The sequence below is a fragment of the Oncorhynchus keta genome, chromosome 7 (assembly GCF_023373465.1).
Source record: "Oncorhynchus keta strain PuntledgeMale-10-30-2019 chromosome 7, Oket_V2, whole genome shotgun sequence".
Lineage (NCBI taxonomy): Eukaryota > Metazoa > Chordata > Actinopteri > Salmoniformes > Salmonidae > Oncorhynchus > Oncorhynchus keta.
Window position 1 is genome coordinate 14,565,564 of NC_068427.1, and position 25,631 is coordinate 14,591,194.

General features: G+C 42.7%; 1 protein-coding gene across 12 annotated transcripts in view; it reads left to right on the plus strand.

The window, feature by feature from the left end:
- The window catches only part of stxbp5l (syntaxin binding protein 5L), a 258,352-nt gene that overhangs the window by 115,443 nt on the left and 117,278 nt on the right, over positions 1–25,631 (plus strand). For all 12 annotated transcript variants that reach the window (XM_052522027.1, XM_052522030.1, XM_052522028.1 and 9 more), the window contains one exon: positions 8,247–8,328. In XM_052522027.1, coding sequence (XP_052377987.1) covers positions 8,247–8,328 — 82 coding nt within the window. The remainder of the gene's footprint in view (positions 1–8,246; positions 8,329–25,631) is intronic.

Here is a 25,631-nt window from a genome sequence, read left to right on the forward strand (position 1 = left end):
TCCCTCTTACCATCCCTACTCTCTCTTTTCCCTCGTACCATCCCTTCTCTCTCTTTTCCCCCGCTTCTCTCTCTTTTCCCTCCTACCATCCCTTCTCTCTCTTTTCACTCGTGCCATCCCTTCTCTCTCTTTTCCCTCCCTTCTCTCTCTTTTCCCTCGTACCACCCCTTCTCTCTCTTTTCCCTCGTACCATCCCTTCTCTCTCTTTTCCCTCCTACCATCCCTTCTCTCTCTTTTCCCTCCTACCATCCCTTCTCTCTCTTTTCCCTCCCTTCTCTCTCTTTTCCCTCCTACCATCCCTTATCTCTCTTTCCCTCCCTTCTCTCTCTTTTCCCTCATACCATCCCTTCTCTCTCTTTTCCCTCCCTTCTCTCTCTTTTCCCTCATACCATCCCTTCTCTCTCTTTTCCCTCATACCCTCCCTTCTCTCTCTTTTCCCTCCTACCATCCCTTATCTCTCTTTCCCTCCCTTCTCTCTCTTTTCCCTCTATTTCCCTTTACCATCCCTTCTCTCTCTTTTCCCTCGTACCATCCCTTTCTCTCTCTTTTCCCTCCCTTCTCTCTCTTTTCCCTCGTACCATCCCTTCTCTCTCTTTTCCCTCCTACCATCCCTTCTCTCTCTTTTCCCTCCCTACCCTCCCCCTTCTCTCTCTTTTCCCTCCCACCCTTCCTTCTCTCTCTTTTCCCTCCTACCCTCCCTTCTCTCTCTTTTCCCCCTACCCTCCCTTCTCTCTCTTTTCCCTCCTACCCTCCCTTCTCTCTCTTTTCCCTCATACCATCCCTTCTGTCTCTTTTCCCTCCCTTCTCTCTCTTTTCCTTCCTACCCTCCCTTCTCTCTCTTTTCCCTCGTACCATCCCTTCTCTCTCTTTTCCCTCCCTTCTCTCTCTTTTCCCTCCTACCATCCCTTCTCTCTCTTTTCCCTCGTACCATCCCTTCTCTCTCTTTTCCCTCCCTTCTCTCTCTTTTCCCTCGTACCATCCCTTCTCTCTCTTTTCCCTCGTACCATCCCTTCTCTCTCTTTTCCCTCCTACCATCCCTTCTCTCTCTTTTCCTCCTACCATCCCTTCTCTCTCTTTTCCCTCCTACCATCCCTTCTCTCTCTTTTCCCCCCTTCTCTCTCTTTCCCCTCCTACCATCCCTTATCTCTCTTTTCCCTCCCTTCTCTCTCTTTTCCCTCCTACCATCCCTTCTCTCTCTTTTTCCTCTCTCTTTTCCCTCCCTCTCTCTTTTTTCCCTCGTACCATCCTTTCTCTCTTTTCCCTCCCTTCTCTCTCTTTTCCCTCCCCATCCTCTTTTTCCCTCTCTCTTTTTTTTCCTCCTACCATCCCTTCTCTCTCTTTTCCCTCCTACCCTCCCTTCTCTCTCTTTTCCCTCCTACCCTCCCTTCTCTCTCTTTTCCCCCTAACCTCCCTTCTCTCTCTTTTCCCTCCTACCCTCCCTTCTCTCTCTTTTCCCTCGTACCATCCCTTCTCTCTCTTTTCCCTCCCTTCTCTCTCTTTTCCCTCCTACCATCCCTTCTCTCTCTTTTCCCTCCTACCATCCCTTCTCTCTCTTTTCCCTCCCTTCTCTCTCTTTTCCCTCCTACCATCCCTTCTCTCTCTTTTCCCTCGTACCATCCCTTCTCTCTCTTTTCCCTCCCTTCTCTCTCTTTTCCCTCCTACCATCCCTTCTCTCTCTTTTCCCTCGTACCCTCCCTTCTCTCTCTTTTCCCTCCTACCCTCCCTTCTCTCTCTTTTCCCTCCCTTCTCTCTATTTTCCCTCCCTTCTCTCTCTTTTCCCTCGTAGCCTCCCTTCTCTCTCTTTTCCCTCGTACCATCCCTTCTCTCTCTTTTCCCTCCCTTCTCTCTCTTTCCCTCGTACCATCCCTTCTCTCTCTCTTCCCTCGTACCCTCCCTTCTCTCTCTTTTCTCCTTTCCTTCCCTCCCTCTTCTCTCCTCCTCCATAAAACTAAATGCAAACCCCTTGGCATGGTGCCGCTGGTCGGAGCAAAAGTCCCAGAATGTTTTCATGAGTTGTGTTTCTCGTGTCATTGTTCCGAGTTTTGTCACACCTTCCAGTGGCATGTAACATGTTCAGTGGCTGTCCAGTCATTACGGCGAGAGGGAGACTGGAGGGAAAGAAGGAGGAGTGGGAGACAGGGCACCAGGGAAAGAGGGATGAGAAGAATGAGTTACGGTCCCCCCTCGCTTGTCACTCCCTTCTCCCTCTCATCAACCACCTCCTCCCTCCTGGGGAACGAATGGGAAATGGGACGGTCACGGATTGTTAATTCTGCCGATCCCCCGCCGCCCACGAGCCCTGCTCATCCGACCCCCCACGCACAGCACGCCTGTCTGCATGCCTTGCACGCTCCCTCACTGGTGATAATGTGCATAGAGAATACTCATGAAGCATAGAGGCTGACACAGCTAGACACACACTGCGTTTCAAAGGTAGTCATACACACACACACACACAAAAGAGGCCGTTCTTGCTAATGTTCTTGAAATGTGCTTGTTTAAAGGCTTTTGGGAGTGTGATTACCTGCAGTATTGATTTTGATTAGAAGTGCCTCCCTAACTAGAGAGAAAAAAGAGATTCACAGCCAATCTCAATTCAAGTGGACAGCCACAGTTGTACTTAATATATTGGCTGGGCCTGGAAACAGTTCTTTCGCCATCTACTCTTCATCTGCTGAACATGGATGCATGCGCACGGAAGGCCCTGTCCACTCGATTTTACTCCGAATTGCTCAACCTTGTTGCTGTGGTGTTCGCAGCAGCACGTTTGACAAGCACGCTGCGTACATGTTTATCTGTTTTATATCACACTGTTTATCGTGTCTGGGAGTAAAATTACAGAGGTCCCATGACCTTGTCGGAGGTGTGTGTGTGTGTGTGTGTGCGTGCGTCTGTGTGTGTGAGGTGGCTGAAAAAGCAGTAGCACACCTCCTGTGGCACAGATGTATCTGTCCTGACACCTTGTGTTGTCCCCTTATGTCAGGGGTGTCAAAGTCAAATGGACGGAGGGCCAAATAAAAAATTTAGCTACAAGCCGAGGGCCGGACTGTTCGAATGTTCATTGAAAATTTTTTAAATGACGCATATAGTCTAGTGAACCTAATTGAACCTACTGAAAACCTAACAAATATATTCCAATATGATCAGATAAATAAAGCAATATTTTCTTATGGCTCTGTCAGTAATCTTTAATTTTCAACAGACACAAAAGACAAATTTCCTTTATATAAAAATCCCCATAACATGAACATTAAATGAAAGAAACCGGTATTCAAGGCACCATCAGTAGCCTATATTTTCTATTTTAGCAAAAGTGGGCTAAATTTACTTCAAAGAAAAAAACAATAATAGCAATTTTCTATCATCCACTCAACTGAAATATTTTTAAAATATAATTGGATTGAAATACAATAAAATAAAGTGCAAAAATCTATTAATCAAAAACAACACTTTGTTTAAGGAGAAGTAACATGCAGTGAAAACAAATATTAAACTTTAACTTTTAAACTTGAACTGAGTAAAAACTCTAAATATGTGATTGCACAGTAATGTTCACTTGTTTGAGGTTGAGGGTGATACTTGGTGGTGTCCCATCTTTTCCACAAGTTCATCAATGTTCGGGGTAAGGCTCTGAGCTGAGGAAATCCTCAGAATTGAGTGGAGGTGTTCAGCAGTAAGTCGACTTCTGTGTGATGTTTTGTTCAAGTTCATCAAAGAAAACAGTTGTTCACACAGGTGTGCTGCCAAACATAGACAACGTTTGAGCAGCCTGGATGCGCAGCTGGGGCATTGTGTCGGGAGGAAACGGGCGAACTCCGCAGCACCCACTGCCGCATATTTTGCCCTCAGTGCATCATTGCATTGGAGGTCAATCAACTCCATTTGGAGGTTTGGTGGTGAGCTTTCCACGTCAACAGCAAATGGGTTACCGAGCAGTTCCAACCTGCTTTTTGTGCTTCAAAGTCAGCAAATCGGCGTCGAAAGTCAGCGGCAAGCATACCTATTTTATCAGCCAACTGTGTGCTCGGGAACGCACTGGTAGAGAGCTTCTCTTTCATGGTCTGGCAGCTGGGAAAGTGGCTCAAATTTTCTTTCCGCATCTGCGTCTCCCACAGAGTCAGTTTGGTTTTAAATGCCTTCACTGTACTGTACATATCAGAGATGACACGATCCCGACCCTGCAGCTGCAAGTTCATTGCATTCAGATGACTCGTAATGTCACACAGAAAAGCCATTTCACACAGAAACATTTCGTCTCGGAGTTGTGTTGTGTCTTTCCCTTTGCTGTCCAAGAACAGACAAATCTCCTCACGAAGCTCGAAACATCTTTGAAGCACCTTTCCCTGGCTTAGCCATCGCACCTCTGTGTGATAAGGCAAATCACCATGCTCCGTTTCTAACTCCGTCAGAAATGCCTTGAACTGGCGGTGATTCAAACCTTTGGCTCTGATAAAGTTAACTGTGCGCGTGATGATGCTCATTACATGCTCCATTTTCAAGGCTTTACCGCACAACGCTTCCTGGTGTATGATACAATGATAAGCTGTCAGCTCACCTGTCGCGTTTTCCTCTTGCATCTTTTCCCGTATCTTCGCCACCAGTCCGCTCCTGTGTCCACACATCGCAGGTGCTCCGTCGGTTTCAAACCCACGAGTTTTTCCCAAGGCAGCTCCATCTCATTTACACATCTTGACACCTCTTCATACAAATCATGCCCCGTAGTTGTGCCATGCATAGGACGTAAAGCCAAAAACTCCTCTGTCACGCTTAGGCTGGAGTCCACTCCGCGGATGAAAATTGACAACTGGGCAATGTCAGAAATGTCGGTGCTCTCATCCACAGCCAAGGAATATGCAATGAAATCTTTTCCCTTTTTCACAAGCTGCTCTTTTAGATTGATGGACAACTGGTCTACTCTCTCGGCAATGGTGTTTCTGCTCAGACTCACATTTAAAAAGAGTTGCCTTTTTTCTGGGCAAACTTCGTCACAAACTTTAATCATGCAGTTTTTGATGAAATCCCCCTCCGTAAATGGCCGGGCTGATTTAGCGATCTCTTCTGCCAAAATAAAACTGGCCTTGACAGCAGCCTGGCCTTGTGATTTGGCTTTTTTGAACAGAGCCTGTCGAGATTTGAGGCCTCGTTTTAATTCCTCTGCCTTTTGTAGCCTTTGTTCCATGTCCATATTCTTGTTTTTGTCCGCGTGTTTCGTTTCATAATGTCGTCTCAGATTATACTCTTTCAGTACCGCCACACTTTCTCCACACAGAAGACACACAGGTTTTCCAGCTACCTCCGTGAACAAATACTCCGACTCCCACCTTGTTTGAAACCCCGGTTCTCAGTGTCCACCTTCCGTTTTGCCATTTTTGATGGGTATCTGAAAGTTAATTTTACTGTGATGCTGACAACTGCTGTGCCAATAAATATTGAAATGAAGCAGCCTACTGCTCGGTGCGTCACCGTTGCATTGTGGGAAATGTAGTATTGGTGCGTGTAAAAGATCTGCGGGCTGCCGGCTTGCTGCGGTCTGCGGGCCGGTTCTAATAATAAATCAAGATCATCCCAGGGGCCGTAAAAAACCTTCTCGCGGGCCGGATGTGGCCCGCGGGCCTTGACTCTGACATATGTGCCTTATGTAGTCAACCAGAACCCTGCCTCTACAGCCACACACCTCTGTTCTACAACAGATAGAGAGCAGGACATCAACATACTGTACTGGCTGAACACTGGTTGGGTTAGCCTCGTTCATTAGTGTGTGTATGGGGGGGGGGGTGTAGCACTTTGGTTTCCACTGGGATGTGGGAAATTGTTTTTGGCTATCATCTGCTTTGCTTTGAGATATAATTGTTCTGGAAACATGATTGCTCTGGAGATATGATTCTTATAGAGATATAATTGTTCTGCAGATGTAAATGTTATGTCCATCCCCACCGCTAAACAGGGAATAGGGCGCAATTTGGGATGCAGGCTGTGTGTCTCAAAGTGGCCTGATATCCTCTCCTGGGGTCCCCTCATTACTCCATCCCTCAGGCATGTTCTTTTTGACACAGAGAGAGAGAACTTCCACAACAATAACAGCCCAGTGGGCAGAAACTGTGTCAAAAATAAATATATACAATTATGATGACGTTGAATCAAAGTAGAAAACTGATTGTATTTGCAAAAAGGCATCAACGTAAGGGAATTTTTTTTTTTTTTTCCACCCAACTTTGAACCTAAATCCAATTACATTTTTGTTTGTGTCCGTTGCGTCCCCCCCACACACACACACACTCCACCCCTCCTGTTTCTCCAGTCCTATGACTCATTGTTTAAGAGAGCTACTCTGGAAAGTTAGCCATGTTACCAAGGGAAAGAGAGGACAGAATGGGTGTAAGTGTGGTTTTACAAGACCACTAATGTACTTTATTCACTTCACTCCTGAGTTCAGTGTTTAATACAGGAGTGTTACTCACCTAGAGAGTTCATTTCATTCCACATTTTATTACACCTAACCAGGAGGAATAATGTTTCAGTGTCCTGCCCTGCAGCCTACGACTATTATATAATTTCTAAATATTCAGCAGGTTCAGGTGGTGGTCGGTGCCGTTTAAGATGAGAAAGGACAGTATTTTCTTTAATGAGCGTGTCCTTATTTCTCCTACAGCATATCGGATGACTGTCATTCATATTCCGCTCACCCTGCTCAATGTAACCCCGATCAGTTTAGGCTACTACATGATTCTCGAATGTTCCCTGTACCCACCATGAGGTTGATACAACCTAGTCTATGACTGAACGTTTAGAACGTAGGTGCACACGGGTCGAGAGAAAAAATTTGAGTAATAAAGGTGGCGACCTTTAATACCGCCTTGCACACTCTTGCCTTGCACACTCTTTCATAGCAGCCACATACAAACAGCATTGATCACTTTGCTCATATAATTCCTCTTCGCATCTCTATGCTCTCCTCCTCTCACCTTTTCCCTTCGCTTGTGGACTTCAGTGCACAACACATTCGCTGTCTGTGACCAGGAAAAAAATATTTCCAAGCCAAACCTTCATATCATAACCAATAACCACTACACACAGCCTACATCGTTGTGGTCACCGTATTAGCTAACGTCATAGTCAACATAGCTACTAGAGCTAACGTGTTATTAAACTCGCTACAATCATGCAGTGCAGTGTACAGTCAGCAAGCATTTACACCGGCGGGCCACAATTGCAATAAATTCATAAAACTAAAAGCTTACCTTGACTTGGAAGAGTTACAGTGTTGGATAGCCATCTAGCTAACATAGCATCTCTCTCTGTTTCAGCCAGGTGTTTGAAACTAGCAAGCTGCATATAACAAAATCTCTCTCTCTCTCTCTCTCTCTCTCTCTCTCTCTCTCTCTCTCTCTCTCTCTCTCTCTCTCTCTCTCTCTCTCTCTCTCTCTCTCTCTCTCTCTCTCTCTCTCTCTCTCTCTCTCTCTCTCTCTCTCTCTCTCTCTCTCTCTCTCTCTCTCTCTCTCTCTCTCTCTCTCTCTATATATATATATATATATTTTATTTTAAAGAAATTAATTAGTTCAAAACTGTTCAACTATTGTCTTTCTCTCTCTTTGAGTCCACTACTCACCACATTTGATGCATGGCCATTCAAGCTTATCCTTTCAGTATTAGATTGATTTTCTTATCCTTTGATTGGGCGGACAACATTTCAGTTCATGCTGCCAGAGCTCTGATACGTTAGAGGACGTCCTCCGGAAGTTGTCATAACTACTGTGTAAGTATATGGAAGGGGTGAGAACCATGAGCCTCCTAGTATTTATATTGAAGTCAATGTACCAAGAGGAGAATGGAAACTAGCTGTCCCCCGGCTACACCATTGTGCTACCCTACAGAGTGCAGTTGAGGCTACTGTACACCTTCATTACAAAACAATTATTTGGTGACAATATATTTAGTATAGTTTTATCTAAAAAGTGTAACTTTTTTAACGTTTCACTGTTTTTATTTTTATGAAATTCTGAGGAGGATGGTCCTCCCCTTCCTCCTCTGAGGAGTCTCCACTGGTTGGTTCCGTGTTTGATGTTTTATCCTGCTCATCCTGCTCATGCTAGACAGGCCTGTCCTACGCCAATGCATCCTACCGTGTGTGTGTATTTTTCTGTGTCTGCCAATGCGCGCAAATGTGCATGTGTGCGCTAGACATTGTCCTGTACTATGCCAATGCATTCTACTTCCTGGTTGCTTCCTTGACTCTGTGATGTCATCAGCCTGGGACGGCCTGGTGTGGACTGCTATAGCCAGCATGAAAGTGGAGCCGCTGTCCTCCAGCTACAGTTCCTCATCAACGAGGTAAGACTAAATCTATTCTATTCAAGGTAAGATTCCCTCCCTGTTGCCTTCATATAACAATCTTCTCAGTCGTCTACAAGCAGTGTTTCCCATTTCCAGTCCTTGAGTATCCCCAACAGCACACGTTTTTGTTGTTACCCTTGACAAACTCACCTGATTCAACTCATTGAGGGCTTGATGATTAGTTGACACGTTGATTCAGGTGTGCTTGTCCGGGTCTATAACAAAAATGGGAAACACTGGTCAACAGGCCTCTTCTCCTTGCCTCTCATCTGAAAATATAGTATGGATGAAGGCAATATGGCCAACAAACATGAAGTGCACCTCCAGTTCACCCAACTGAGAACACATCATCTGTAATAGAAGCTAAGAGTTCTACCATTCCTCTTCATACTTTGAATTTAGCTCTGTTCTAAATCTTGTTCTGGGCAGATAGATTCAGTTCACAGACTCCCTATTGATTTCAAACCTTGACTCGACACTCTTTTAGGATGGTTATGACTAATGGTAGCACTGTTATTTATCAACTATGAGGGGTGTGGAGCGGGGGAGATGGATGGGTGGTGGGAGATGGGGGATATGGAGGGGTGTTTGGTGGGGGAAGATGGGGATATGGAGGGGTGTTTGGTGGGGGAAGATGGGGGATATGGAGGGTGTTTGGTGGGGAAGATGGGGGATATGGAGGGGTGTTTGGTGGGGAAGATGGGGGGATATGGAGGGGTGTTTGGTGGTGGGAGATGGGGATATGGAGGGTGTTTGGTGGTGGGAGATGGGGGATATGGAGGTGTTTGGTGGGGGAGATGGGGGATATGGAGGGTGTTTGGTGGGGGAGATGGGGATATGGAGGGGTGTTTGGTGGGGAAGATGGGGGATATGGAGGGGTGTTTGGTGGGGGAAGATGGGGGATATGGAGGGGTGTTTGGTGGGGGAGATGGGGGATATGGAGGGGTGTTTGGTGGGGGGAGATGGGGGATATGGAGGGGTGTTTGGTGGGGGGAGATGGGGGATATGGAGGGGTGTTTGGTGGGGGAAGATGGGGATATGGAAGGGTGTTTGGTGGGGGATGGGTGTTTGGTGGGGGAAGATGGGGATATGGAGGGGTGTTTGGTGGGGGAAGATGGGGCTTTATGAGGGGTGGATGTCAAGTATTCTCCCGGCTAGCTAGAGCATTTTGAACTGTGGTGGGCTCAGTGGTCTGAGCAGCACTCTTTGACTACGAGCATCACGAGTTCATCTCCCTTCACTCACTGTCACTTTCCATAATTGTGTGTGTATGTGGTGGTGGGGGGAGCACAGCTGCAGCAGTGTGTGATATTAGTTCTTCATGTGTGTGAGGGGGTGGCTAATTACTGTGACAAGAGGGAAGGAAGGGGGTCATTAATGTCCTTATCTTGTGTGTAGGGAGAGAGTGATATAGGAAAGAGAGGGGAGAGATACAGAGAGAGAAAGGAGAGAAAGACAGAGAGAGAGAGAGAGGAGGCATATTGATAGATGTTAGAGTTGGCTTTTTTAATGCCTATTCATGTGAAGCAAGAAGCATATTTTCCCTTCAGAATGTGGATAATATAATCCCTATGTGTAGTGTAGGGATGTGCATGGTTATTTGAATATTCAAATATCCGAACAGACATTAGTATTCAAATACTTGTGAATATTTGTTTTTGGGAGGAAGAAAATATGAATTTTAGGCAGATTCTACCACTGAAATGTATTTTTCTAAATTATATTAAAATATCTTGTTGTTTATGTTTGCCAAACAAAGCATCAGAGGTTCAATGTGTAGCGGGTGGAGTGAAAGTTCACAAAATATGGAATAAAAGGACTGGATTAAAAGTTATTGAAATAAAAAGGATTAGGCTACATCGAGCAACCAACGGGTTAGACGACTAAACTCAACTCCACGATTTACGAGCTACAGTCCGCCCACACTAGTCGCCGCTCGAAAAGTGAAAATATTTCAAACCCCCATAGTTTAGTGTACTGGTGAAAACAAACACAACTATTGAAAGCAGAGCAGAATGTTTTATTCAAAACCAATGTAAAAAAAATTCTGATGTACTGTATACTCCACACTTCAAATCAATGTCTGATAATCACATGTCCTCGTATGTATATACTAGTTCCACACATGTAATACTGTGTACTGAACATTGACACAGACATGTACACAAACACAGTGCCTTTAGAAAGTATTCATACCCCTTGACTTACTAAACGTGTTGTGTTACGGCCTGAATTCAAAATGGATTCTCTCACCCATCTACACACAATACCCCATAATGACAAGTTGAAAACACAGAAATATCTCATTTAAATAAAGAAATATCTCATTTACATAAGTATTCACACCCCTGGGTCAATACATGTTAGAATTGGCTTTGGCGCGATTACAGCTGTTTGAGTCTTTAAAAGCTTTGCACACCTGGATTGTACAATGTTTTTTTGAAACTCTTCAAGCTTTGTCAAGTTGGTTGTTGATCATTGCTAGACAGCCATTTTCATGTCTTGCCATAGATTCTCAAGTCAATTTAAGTCAAAACTGTAACTAGGCCACTCAGGAACATTGAATGTCATCTTGGTAAGCAACTCCAGTGTATATTTGGCCAGGTGTTCTGCTGAAAGGTGAACTTGTCTCCCATGGTTTGTTGGAAAGCCTGTGCTTGGCTCTATTTCATTTATTTTCATCCCCCAAAATCTCCCTTGTCCTTGCCAATGACAAGCACACCCATAACATGATGCAGCCACCACCATGCTTGAAAATATTAAGAGTGGTACTCATTGATGTGCTGTGTTTGATTCGCCCCAAACATAACGCTTTGTATTCCGGACATAAAGTTCATTTTCTGCCACATTTTTTAAAAGTATTTCTTAAGTGCCTTATTGCAAACAGGATGCATGCTTTGGAATATGTGTATTCTGTACATGCTTACTTCGTTTCACTATGACATTTAGGTTAGTGTTAGTGTTAGTGTTAGTATTGTGGAGTAACTACAATGTTGTTGATCCATCCTCCGTTTTCTGCTATAATAGCCATTAAACTCTGTATCTGTATCTTTGTAGTTACTGGGTGTGTTGATACACCATCCAAAGTTTAATACATAACTTCACCATGTTGAAATGGATGTTCAATGTGTGCTTTTTCCTCCCCAACTACCAATATGTGCATTTCTTTGCGAAGCATTGGAAAACCTTCCTTGTCTTTGGGGTTGGACCTGTGTTAGAGATGAATTGCTCAACTGGAGGACCTTACAGATAATTGTATGTGTAGGGTAAAGAGATGAGATCATGTTAGACACAATTACTGACTTGTTAAGCACATGTGTACTCCTCAACTTAGGCTTGCCATAACAAAGGAGTTGAATACTTATTAACTCAAGACATTTCAGCTTTTCATTTTTTAAAATACATTTGTAGACAGTTCTAAAAACACATTTCCACTTTGACATTATGGGGTATTGTGTGTAGGCCAGTGTACTTTGACATTATGGGGTATTGTGTGTAGGCCAGTGACTCAAAATCAAAATGTGGAAAAAGTCAAGGGGTGTGAATATTTTCTGAAGTCACTGTACCTGTTGACACAGGCATGTACACAAATACAGGATATGGACATTTATTTTATCCATCTCTCTCTCAAACTCTCACACTGTGCTCTTGTGTGGCTCAGTTGGCAGAGCATGGCGCTTGCGCCGCCAGTATTGTGGGTTCGATTCCTGGGGCCGAGCATACTTCAAATAGAAGTACACGTAAGTTGCTTTGGATAAAAGCTTCTGCTAAATAGCTTATATTATTATATTCTACACTCACAGGGAAAAACACTGGCCTCTCATATCCTCCAGTGACTCACAGCACTGGTTTTGACACAGTTCTGATGGCTCTGATGCGGTGGTGTGTGGGTTGTCTAGTACGGAACACTGATGTTAGACGCACATACAGCCCAGCGAGCAGCCCCTTAACATTCAACAGGCTGATTAGCTGCTGGGGCCCTGGAGGGCCACTCCTGACCTGCATGCCTCTGCCTCCCTCACACACCCAGTCAATAATAAGCCTCTGGCTAATGAGAGCCCAGCTACTTTACATTCAAATACAGCTCTCAGAAAACACAGACACTGGGTCAGGATACTTGGGGATGCTGTATTGTTGGTGTGGTGGACCAACATGGATATTGTTTTCACTCTTTATTAATGTGTCATTGCACTGATTTGTTGCATGCCAGAGCCCTGCTGTCATTCACCTCTGCTGTCATTCACCTCTACTGTCATTCAGCTTTGCATTGGGTCACCTCTCATAATTATAGCCACAGTGTCCCTGTTCAGGTTTGATCTCAGCTGGACTTATTCACTCCAGAGGACAAAGGCTTGTTCTTTATGTCAGAGTGCGACTAAAGGCTAATTAGATTGTTTGTTTGCTAATGTGAATGATTTGTTCCATGAATTCTACATCTGATTAGTAAATGGGCTCGGCGGATCAGAGCTCAGTTGGTAAAGCATAGCGGTTCCTACGCCAGGCTTTGATTCCCGAGATCACCCATATGTGAAGTGCATGACCGAAGTTGCTTTGGATAAAAGTGTTCTGCTCAATGGCATGTATTATTAGAATGGTTCTTTTTTAATATGGATAGTACTGTAAGAGAGAGGTTGTCAAGGCATCTGTAGAACAGACTGTTGGGTTTCAGGGGGAGCTGGAGCAGAGTAGAGTGGTCTAGAGGAGCCAAGTGAAGCAGAGCATCCAGGTAAACAGCCACCTGGGGAGATCAAGGATATTAACTTCTGGCCAGGAAATAGTGACATTTTAGAGGAGCAGAACAGGCATTATATGGAGGAATGTGCAAACAGCTAATGGCAGACAGTTTTCTGGCTTGGTTATACCTGAACACATACAAATGCAGTCCTCTCTAACAATGTGGTATAAATAAATGAGGTGAGCGCTATTTATGACTTTACACAGTATCTCTGAACCGGTGGTTCATTAATCGCTGCTCTCCTCCCCTTTATCGCTCCCCACCCTCCTTGCAACTAATAGCATCCTCGTTTCGTTCCTGCGCGCTGTTGCACGTCTTTGAAGAAAGGCGACAGAGACCATGTTTCTGTAAACACAATAAGCGCGCTGTCTCCCTTCTGTCTACTAGCCTGGGTGACGGGGTCGTGATTGACAAGCGCACACAAAGGATTACCACCCTGCTAGACACAGAGGAAGTTTGAGAGCGAACATTTGAGGACAGAAAGAAAGAGAGAGAGAGGTGGATATATGCATAGATTGCATTTGGATTACTTGGATTCGTTCTGACATTTCAAGATTACATATTTTTTTATTTATACTTTTTTATTATTTGTGTACTTGCTTGACATTTTACTGCATTGTTAGGAGCTAGTAACACAAGCATTTTTCTGCACCCGCTATAACATATGCTAAACTTTGATTTGGATTTGATTTGATTGTGCGAGAGAGTGAGAGAACGTGAGAGAGGCAGGGAAGCAAACAGAATGAAGGGCAATATCGGATCTCTTAATCTCCTGAAGGTGCTAGCTAATCATCGCTGTGTACTCCATCAGTCAAATTTGACATGGATTAGTTGAGCATATCCAAGTTAATGCTATTAGCCAGCCAACACAACCAGAGCTCACTGAAACAGGATACGGGTTCACTGACACCAAAACAGACAGAGGGTGGAAAAACACAAGCAATTATATCGTTCATTATTTTCCAGGCTGCTTAATTATTTTGTGGAGATTAATTTATTGTGGTTTATACCGACCTCCTATCTTTCATATGCTAATATGGTGTTATGAAGTAGCTGCCATGTTTTCAACTGAGATGGAGGAGGAACCGGGAAGATGCACAGCAAAGGTTGAGCTCTCACATTTTAAAGGGATACTATGGGATTTTGGCAATGGGGTCCCTTTATCTACTTCTCCTGAGTCGGATGAACTCGTGGAGACCATTATGTCGCTGTGTCCGGAATGAAGGAAGTCAGAGGTAGTTTCCTGAGATGATACTAGTGTAATGACTGGAAGTCTATGGGTATCTGCTGCTTTCTAAGAGTACACTGCTTATTTAGAAGAACACATCCTTTCACCTAGCTCCAAAATGTTAAAATCATTAGTATTCCAAACCAGAGCACCTCAAACTAGCGCCTCAGCTAATTGGATAGAACATGGTGTACCTGACATTGAAAACAGGGAGATATACATGCATATAGAAGATATACACACACACACACACACACACACACACACACACACACACACACACAAGATATACACACACACACACACACACACACACACACACACACACACACACACACACACACACACACACACACACACACACACACACACACACACACACACACACACACACACACACACACACACACACACACACACACACACACACACACACACACACACACACACACACACACACACACACACACACACACACACACACACACACACACACACACACACACACACACACACACACACACACACACACACACACAGTCCCAGAATACAACTGAAGACATTCATGAAAAGATGTTTACCCAGATGGGAATCTCAGTGGATTAGTGCCTGTATGCATGTTCCATGGGGATATGATGTTCTATGAGATGTGGAGTAATTTCCTCCCATGATTGAGCCCTTAATCTGGGGCTAATCTCCCCGTGGTTCCCCTGGGTCCCATCCTCCCCGCAGCCTTCCCACAGCACCAGTTACTGCACCGTACTGGGAATTCATGTAATCACTCACTCATAATCCCCCTTCACACAGAGAGGAATGAAATTAAATATATTTCATAATCTCGGAAACTCAGAACTAAAATCTTGCATAATTGCGTCAGATGCTCAGTAAAATTCTGAGGGGAGATTTTGAGAGAAAGATACTAACATGACTTGCGAAGTCTCCACCCCCTGAACGTAAACGGAATTCGACAGATGTGGGCACCTGCGAGATCGTGCTTTGTCCAAATGATCATTGACGGAAAACCAGCATACCGGAACAAAGTTCCTCATTAGTCGTCACAGATCCACAGTCTGTTGACAGACTTTACTACCATTTATGTTGCGTGCGTCTGTCAACAAGAGATGACGTATTTCATAAAAATGACACGATACATCCTGTTGGACAGCCTCCTGGAACGCTGTAGTTCATTGACTCTCTTTACAAGATGTTTCTCAGACATTAAATGCAACTCTTTTTTTTTTAAACATCCACCATACTCAGGTGATCGTTTACTACAGAGTATGCTAATGCTAGTTCAGACACATACATCCACAGGGTTATAGGAACAAGTCTGATTCAACACCTCATTCAACATCCCCTCAGTGAAAAATGACAGCGAGTAAGGGAGAGACCCCTCTCCTCTCAGTTCTCATTTTCTGCGTCCCAAATGGCAGCCCATGGGCCCCAGTCAAAGGTAATGCACTACATGGGAAATAGGGTGCCATTTGGGACCAAGTCATTGTGTCCTGTTCACTCACTCTCACAGGTCTGAACTATGGCCCCAATATCTCTCTCTGTGTGTGTGTGTATGTGCGCTGCCTGTGTGCGATTTTTGGTTCGTCCGTGTGTGTGTACACGTAGTAGACACACAACTAATGATTCTCTGTGTCATAGGCCTACATTTCCAAGTAATAAATGTCAGCCTCTGTGTCTGGGGACCTCATTTCTCACCTGTATGTTTCTACACAAGCAGCTCCTGTCTCCAGAGACTTATACAGATGCATTCTGATGGTGTCTACTCGCTGTACTTGGGCATGACCGCTGATTAAGCTTACTGTTGTCATGACGTTGGCCTGGGGGTAGGTTTATGACAGTCATAAATACCTCTTCACTCCTTTTTCCTCTCTCTACCCTACTGATGTTTCATTTGCAAACACCTTGGTTAACATAGAGATTCTGGGAACATCAGAAGGTGGGGGGAAATGAACTATATTCTGGTAATCCGACCAATTGAACATTTGCAGTGGTACTTAATGAATATGATGTCAGTTCGGTTGTCATCTGAGACATTCTCATCAATGATAAGATGACATAAACTCTACAGTGGAAAGTCTACACATCAGAGTTATCGGATTCGCATGGAATTGTTGTTCAATTTAAATGTTTGAATATGAAATTATTCGTGATGGGATGAAATGTGATTTTAGCTTCTAAAATGTGAGACTTGGGTTTTCATAAGGTAGGGCTCTGCTCAATCAGTGGCCCACCCCTGTGAAGGGACTTTTCAAACACGCCCTCCTCTCCCTTCCTATATAAAGCCTTGATGACAATATAACTTCCTGTTCCGAGGATGTGAGGACGACGGTCCGATGTCAGAATGGTTAAGATAATAACTACAAAACGAAGCCAACATCAGCGTGAGCTTTGGTTGCGAATGGTATGAACTTTGAACTCTTATTCACTACAGAAGTGATAACTCCTAGCCACTGAGTTAGCAACAGAAGCTGCAAACGCAAGTTAGGAAGGAACAGACACTGTATCCAGTCTACCACACAACAACGTTACTACAACGTATTCAATTTACCAGCAGAGACATTCTTCAAAGGACTCGGTTGGGCAACACGGCCTTCCATCTACCACCAACCTACTGAAGCGCAGCTCAGAGTAAATATTTATTGCATTTTCTTTTTCCAAATGGGCGGTAATTTAGAATGCATAAGATACTGTATTTACGATAGCACAGCTTCTCCCTGTGTCCCTCAGTCTTCCCGCTCTTTCACTCAAACCCAGCCCCTTTTCTTTTGTGTAACCAGCTGTCATATCTGTTCCGCCCGCTAGGGACGTTTCCCTTTATGATGTAATTTGTAATCAAGTTATGATTAATTATGTGTATGTGTAATTCTGTGTGATTAGTTAGGTATTTAGCAAATAAATAATTAAACCCAATTTTGTATTGCTGATTCAACTTATTAGCCAGGGTTCGTGCAGATGAGATGAGACTGAATTAAGGTGAGGATTAATATTGACTGCTATTGATGTAAAATATTACTCTGTCTTTATTAAGAGTTTACTCGGAAGATAACAGCTCTATTAATATTCTTTCGTGGTGCCCCGACTCTCTATTTAATTACATTTACATGATTAACACAATCAGGTAATATTAATTACGGAGAAATTATTTTATAGAATAGCATGTCATATCACTTAATCCGGCATAGCCAAAGACACGACACTGTCAACACATGCATTCACACATACAGACACATACACTTTAGAATGCATATTTACACCCACACACATACAGGAACTGCCAAAATAAAGGAACACTTGGGTAAATGAGGGATTCAAATTGAAATTGAACACCTGCGGTTCCTGAGTTATTAAGCAATTAACATCTCATCATGCTTCGGGTCATGTATTAAAATTCACAGTTGCCCATTTTTTTTACCATGGCTAGAAGAAGAGATCTCTTTTTCTCCACTTCTCTTATGGAAAAATCACATGATTTCACTTGAATTTCCCATGTTTTTGGAACACTTCACATGAGGATTTTCACGTGATCACATAACTTTCATATGTGGAGTCACATTTTCGAGACTTCACAGGTGATGCCCTGCAAGCAAAAATTAGTTGTTATGATACAGTTGAAGTCAGAAGTTTACATACACTTAGGTTGGAGTCATTAAAACTAGTTTTTCAACCACTATAGTTTTGGCAACTTGACTAGGACATCTACTTTGTGCATGACACAAGTCATTTTTCCAACAATTGTTTACAGACAGGTTATTTCACTTAAAATTCACTGTATCACAATTCGAGTGGGTCAGAAGTTTACACTAAGGTGACTATGCCTTTAAACACCTTGGAAAATTCCAGAAAATGATGTCATGGCTTTAGAAGCATCTGATTGACATAATTTGAGTCAATTGGAGGTGGACCTGTGGATGTATTTCAAGGCCATCCTTCAAACTCAGTGCCTCTTTGCTTGACATCATTGGAAAATCAAACGAAATCAGCCAAGACCTCAGAAAAAAATTGAAGACCTCCACAAGTCTGGTTCATTCTTGGGAGCAATTTCCAAACGCCTGAAGGTACCACGTTCATCTGTACAAAACAATAGTATGCAAGTATAAACACCATGGGACCACTCAGCCATCATACCGCTCAGGAAGGAGACGCGTTCTGTCTCCGAGATGAACATACTTTGGTGCGAAAAGTGCAAATCAATCCCAGAACAACAGCAAAGGACCTTGTGAAGATGCTGGAGGAAACAGGTACAAAAGTATCTATATCCAGAGTAAAACGAGTCATATCTCGATTTAACATGAAAGACCGCTCAGCAAGGAAGAAGCCACTGCTCCAAACCGTCATAAAAAAAACCAGACTACGGTTTGCAACTGCACATGGGGACAAAGATCATACTTTTTGGAGAAATGCCCTCTGGTCTGATGAAACAAAAATATAACTGTTTGGCCATAATGACCATCGTTATGTTTGGAGGACATAGGGGGAGGCTTCCAAGCCGAAGAACACCATCCCAACCGTGAAGCACTGGGGTGGCAGCATCATGTTGTTGGGGTGCTTTGCTGCAGGAGGGACTGGTGCATTTCACAAAATAGATGGCATCAATAGGCAAGGAAAATTATGTTGATTTATTGAAGCAACATCTCAAGACATCAGTCAGGAAGTTAAAGCTTGGTCGCAAATGGGTCTTCCGAATGGACAATGACCCCAAGCATACTTCCAAAGTTGTGGCAAAATGGCTTAAGGACAACAAAGTCAAGGTATTGGAATGGCCATCACAAAGTCCTGACCTCAATCCCATAGAAAATGTGTGGGCAGAACTGAAAAGCGTGTGCGAGCAAGGAGGCCTACAAACCTGACTCAGTTACACCAGCTCTGTCAGGAGGAATGGGCCAAAATTCCCCCAACTTATTGTGGGAAGCTTGTGGAAGGCTACCTTAAACATTTGACCCAAGTTAAACCATTTAAAGGCAATGCTACCAAATACTAATTGAGTGTATGTAAACTTCTGACCCACTGGGAATGTGATGAAAGAAATAAAAGCTGAAATAAATCATTCCCTACAATTTGTCTGACATTTCACATTCTTAAAATAAGTGGTGATACTAGCTGACCTAAGACAGGGAATTTGTACTTGGATTAAATGTCAGGAATTGTGAAAAACTGAGTTTAAATGTATTTGGCTAAGGTGTATGTAAACTTCCGATTTCAACTGTACGTACACATCGCATTTATTTTCTACTTATATTTGACTCACTTTAACATTGTGTATGCGTATTTATTATTCAACACATTCTTACCTGGGATTTGAACCTCTTGGTTTATTTCATTTCGATATTCTTGCTTCGCCACCATGTCTGTGTCAGTAACTGATTTCCCCTCCATTTCTACACTTTGGACTTCAAAGTAAATCTCAGTTTTGTTAAAAAAAATATACTTAAGAAAATACTATTATACTGTATTCATCAGTATGATTCAGGAGTAACATCAAAACAAAATAATATGCCCCAACAACATTAGACACCTACACAATTTCACATTTGAAGCGTTCCAAAACACGTTTTCACGTGTCAAATGTCAAATGGGAAGTGTTCCAAAAACATGTTGTCATGTGATTTTCCACATGAAAAATCCTCACTTTCAATTACGCTAAGATGCTCTTATTGCACAAGCTTTTACAAACGTTTCCTGTATTTTTTTAATGGTAAGTTACCAGCTACTGAGTTGCAGTGAAAATAGTGGAAACTCCTTTCATGAATGTATTTCTACAGCTAAACTGTATTTTTTTCTCAATAAATATACAACAACAAATTGTATTCGGGAAGTAGTACACAGAAATTCAAATTCTAATAATTTCAATACCGGAACATTTGGTTGACTTTCTCAACTGACTGGAACTTAAATGGAATTGACCTCCTCATTGGTTAGCACACTTGGGACACAACCACACCTGATATTTTAAATGACAGTCTCATAAATAACAGCAAACTGAATTTGCTGCTTGGCCACCAGGTCCGTGGCCATGACAGAAATTGGCCAGAGATTTATAAGCAAGAATGCATTTCTGCACTTTACTAAATGTTACCTGGAATCAAGTCAATAATTGTGCGATTATCTGACAACACCAACTAAAAAGTAGCAGTGCTCAGGGACACTTAACATTAAGGCTTAGATTCAATCAGATCAAGCATAAACATGCAATAGCCAACACCCACATAGCTGGAGTTTAATGTGACATTGTACCTGCACAGTGAGTAACGTTAACTTGGCTATACACACGAGGCACCAGTACCGAGTCGATGTGCAGAAGTACGAGGTAATTGAGGTCGGTATGTACATATAGGTAAGGCTAAAGTGACTAGAGTGGTGGTTTATGTCTTTGTTATCAAATGAAGAGAGAGAACTTATCACACAAGTCAGAGTTATGCTTAAACTAAATCTTTATTCACTTATTAATAAGGAAAGCAGGTCACACCACAGACAGAAGTGCATGATGTGAGTGCTCTGCAATAAAGATGGCTGTTCGACAAACCACACTTAGATGATTCATTGAGAGCCCTGAGACAAAGAATACAAACACCTTTTATAGCAAAGATACACCCCTTTAGTCTAAATGACAAACAACAGATGTGTGGAATGGATCACAAGGTAGGATTTGATATATGAGAAATGAGTATCCCCCAGCCAGATAGCATTTGCTATGAAGACTGTTCTTATAGTTAGGCCCCTAAGACACGGCCTTGCCTGTCCCCGGTACTTCACAGTACAGAAACACCAACTCATTCTATGGCATAAATCAATTGTCAACTCCAGATACCCTTATCTCAAGTAAAACCCATGTCCTTGACGAGCTCACTGAGGGGAGTGTGCCTTTAATTTAAGATACACTATCCTAGGATAGGCACAACACAAAATATGATATACAATGATTCCAGACACTATCCCAAACATCCTGTCTCAGACCTTATCTCCCCCAAGGCCGAAGGAGGTAGTGACTGGCACACAGACATTGTGGAGACAAGTAATTGGTTCCCCACATGGTTTGTAATAGGTAAAGATGCATATCCACATATGATGACAATGTTCCCTCCTGTCCTCTTCTCTTTCTGATATTCTGCATAGCAACGGGGACATGTGATAGACAAGCCTGACCTCTCCCCTCTCTGGGCCCCAGGTGACTGAGGCCCATATGAGGGAGGAAGAGCAACTGCCAACACCAGAGGCCTGTCACGCCCTGACCATAGAGAGCCCTTGTTTCAGGGGGTAGGGGATGACTAGGGGGTATTCTAGTTTAATATTTCTGTGTTCTAGTTTATATTTTCTATGTTGTTTTTTTGTATGATTCCCAATTAGAGGCAGCTGGTAATCATTGTCTCTAATTGGGGATCATATTTAAGTAGCTATTTTTCCCACCTGTTTTTGTGGGATATTGTTTAGTGTTTGTGCATGTGCACCACGTAGTCACATTTAGTTGTTTGTTTATTGATATATTTTGTTTTGTTTAAGTTTCTCTTTGAATGAAATATGTGGAACTCATCATCCGCTGTGCCTTGGTCCCGTTCTTACGACAGCCGTGACAAGTCGGAAGGGATACATGCTAATAACAACAGTTCAATAGTTCAATCCTATAAGCATATTATGCAGATAAGACATCTTAATTATCTATGTTACCGAGCTAATTCTGATTCTTCCACCACACTAGGCATCAGGATAGATAATAAACAGTTGCAGAAGGGTATGTGATGAGTCAAAAGAGTTCAATGCAGATAGTCTTGGGTATTTTGGGGGGGCTGCAGGTAGACTAGTGGTTAGAGTGTTGGGCCAGTAACCGAAAGGTTGCTCGATCAAATCCCTGAGCTGACAAGGTAAAAATCCGTAGTTCTGCCCCTGAACAATTCAGTTAACCCACTGTTCCTAGGCCGTCATTGTAAATAGGAATTTGTTCTCAGCTGACTTACATAGTTATTTGTTTAACTATTTAGTAGTAGCTTAGGGTTAGAAGCTGTTTATGGTCCTGTTGGGTCCAGACTTGGTGCATTGGTACCGCTGGTATAATGCCAGGAGACGTGGATTTGACAGCTCAAATGCAATCCCACCTCTGTCACTGCCAAAACAACCGCCATGCGGATGTCCGCCAGCACAGGTCTGATAGTGTGCATGCTCTGAAGATTTGAACTTGCAACCTTATGGTCTGAGTGTATTAATGTTTCAGCAGTGCCACCAGATGGTTATTCGTTACGAAGAGCTGATAGGATCTCAACACACTTGTAAAAATAAGAGTAAAGTTACAGTGTTGTTCCTTGGAGTACATCAAAGTCAAAAGTACCTTTTCGAGGTATACATAGGAACTCACATGGTTCTGGTTGGTACCTTTTTAGGGTACATGTGTGGTTAATTTAGTATAATGGTCATTTTTTTCTACCCAACATATGAAATATCAAGCTGCATTCTTAACCATGAGGGAGGTGGGAATTTGCCAGTTGTGAAGTCTAAAAATACCTGCTGGATGCATTAACGTGCTTTGAAACCATTGGGAAACGTCAACTGGCGAATGGCCAACAAGCTGCGTCAACCATAAACTAAAAGTGCAGCTGTCATGCTTGTCAAAATGTATAGAGTTCAAAATCCACATTAATAGATTGCTTTTTAAAATAATGTTTTGTCGTTCCAGTTAACTGCCGAAAAAATTGTTATTGAGCTAATTTCATTAGTCGGTGATGTCATGTGGGAGGAGTTGAAGCTCAGGGATGATAGACGTGTTTCCCACTAGAAATGACCATTTGGAGGGTTGTTCAAGCTGATTATTTCCAGTTGTAAATTCCCACTTCCACTTGGTAACAAACGTAGGCGTTCATTACTGCACTTTGAAATGTAGGTGGGGAAAATGTGCTGGTGGGGGCTTATTGGCATATTTTGTAGGATGGTCTAAAATATTTTGTATTTGTGCCGACTGTTAGTGGAAACACAGTTTAAGTGCTTTTATCATTATGTTGAACAAGGTTGAGCAAGGCTTTTGACATTGTTAGTTATGCAATCTTTGTCAGAATGTGTGACACTGTTAAAAGGTTAGCGTGCATTTTCCAGTAGAACGTGGTTCACGAGAAGTTAATGTTCCATTTTCAATAGTTTACTGTCAATTAGTTACAAGTGGGTTATTGTGAAATTCACACTTACTGTACCTAATGCATCACACTCATTGACCTGAAGGTCTGGTAAGAAAGTGAGTATTACAATTACATGATGACTAGCTAAAAAATGAAATATATTTTGATGCTTTGGTGTCTAATACACAGATAAAATATATATATATACATATATATAGCGATGCGCAATGCTCCCCGTCCAACCTGACAGAGCTTGAGAGGGGCTGCAGAGAAGAATGGGATAAACTCCATAAATACAGGTGTGCCAAGCTGGTAGCATCATACCCAAGAAGACTCGAGGCTGTAATCACTGCCAAAGGTTCTTCAACAAAGTACTAAGTGAAGTTTCTGAATACTAATGTAAATAAAGGTATTTATGTTTAATACATTTACAACAACAACAAAAATGTTTTCGCTTTGTCATCACGGTGTATTGTGTGTCGATTGATGTGGGGAAAATCATTACTTAATACATTTTAGAATAAGGCTGTAATGTATCAAAATGAGGATAAAGTCAAGGGGTCTGAATGCTTTCAGAATGCACTGTGTGTATATGTTTATATATATTTATATATGCACTGAGGGTACAAATCATTTGGAACGCTTGCTCTTTCCATGACAGACTGACCAGGTGAAAGCTATGATCCCTTTTTATGTCACCTGTTAAATCCACTTCAATCAGTGTAGATGAAGGGGTGAAGTCAGGTTAAAGAAGGAGTTTTAAGCCTTGAGACAATTGAGGCATGGATTGTGTATGTGTGCTACTCAGAGGGTGAATGGGCAAGACACAATATTTGAGTGCCTTTGAACGGGGTTTGGTAGTAGGTGTCAGCCGCATTGGTTTGAGTGTGTCAAGAACTGCAACGCTGCTGGGTTTTTCACACTCAAAAATGTCCTGTGTGTATCAAGAATGGTCCACCCCCCCGAAGGACATTCAGCCAACGTAACACAACTGCAGGAAGCATTTGAGTGAACATGGGCCAGCATCCCTGTGGAACGCTTTCGACACCTTGTAGAGCAGTTGAGGCTGTTCTGAGGGCAACTGTTAGGAATGTGTTCCTAATGTTTTGTACAGTCAGTGTATATTAGGGCTGGAGAACTGAATGTACAAGCTTAAAGTTTATGAACAGACAACATTAACTAAGTTATTGTGACTTTTACATGAACTTACTGACAATCAGATTCCAGTAACTTCTGACAACAAGTTGCCATTAAGTTACTGGAATATGCACAATAACCTCTTCACACTTTAGCTCATTACTGACACATTCTCTTGTGAAGTTTACTGAAAGACAGTATCAAAGAAAATGTTCTCTACTTGCATTAGCATAACCAAACACTTAAACAGCTACAACACTTCCACTAACAGTTGTTCACATATATTTGACCACGCCCCCCAAATATGCTAATGAGACCCACCAGTACATTGCCACCACCTATCAAAGCCCAGTGATGGTACCTTATTTTCAAAATATTGGGTTGCAACCAAGAGGTTATGTGTTCAAATCCCATTTAAGCCCTAAGTTTGGTCACCACAGTAAACAATTATACAAGATTCTTATATAGCAGCATACTGTAATGTTATAAAAATAACACCTTCAAGTTGTTATATATGTTTATTTATACTGTAACTTTAGTAAAGTTCAGAAATGTATTATTGCCAATCTGTTGTGAGTCCTATGTACAGCAGCATACTGTTCCTTTAACATTAACACCTGAATTAATCTATAAACATACAGTAACTACACTGATCAAAAATATAAACTCCACATGCAACAATTTCAAAGATTTTACTGACTTATTGTTCATAAGGAAATCAGTCAACTGAAACAAATTCAAAAGGTCCTAATCTATGGATTTCACATGACTGTGAATAGAGATATGCATTATTAGGGGCCGGGATTAGATGACCAGTCAGTATCAGGTGTGACCACCGTTTGCCTCATACAACCCAACACATCTCCTTCACACAGAGTTGTTCAGGCTGATTATGGCCTGTGGAATGTTGTCCCACTCCTTTAATGGCTCCACGAAGTTGCGGGATATTGGTGGGAACTGAAACAAGCTGTCATACGTTGATCCAGAGCATCCCAAACCTGCTCAATGGGTGGCATGTCTGGTGAGTATGCAGGCCATGGAAGAATTGGGACATTTTCAGCCTCCAGGAATTGGTTACAGATCCTTGCGACTG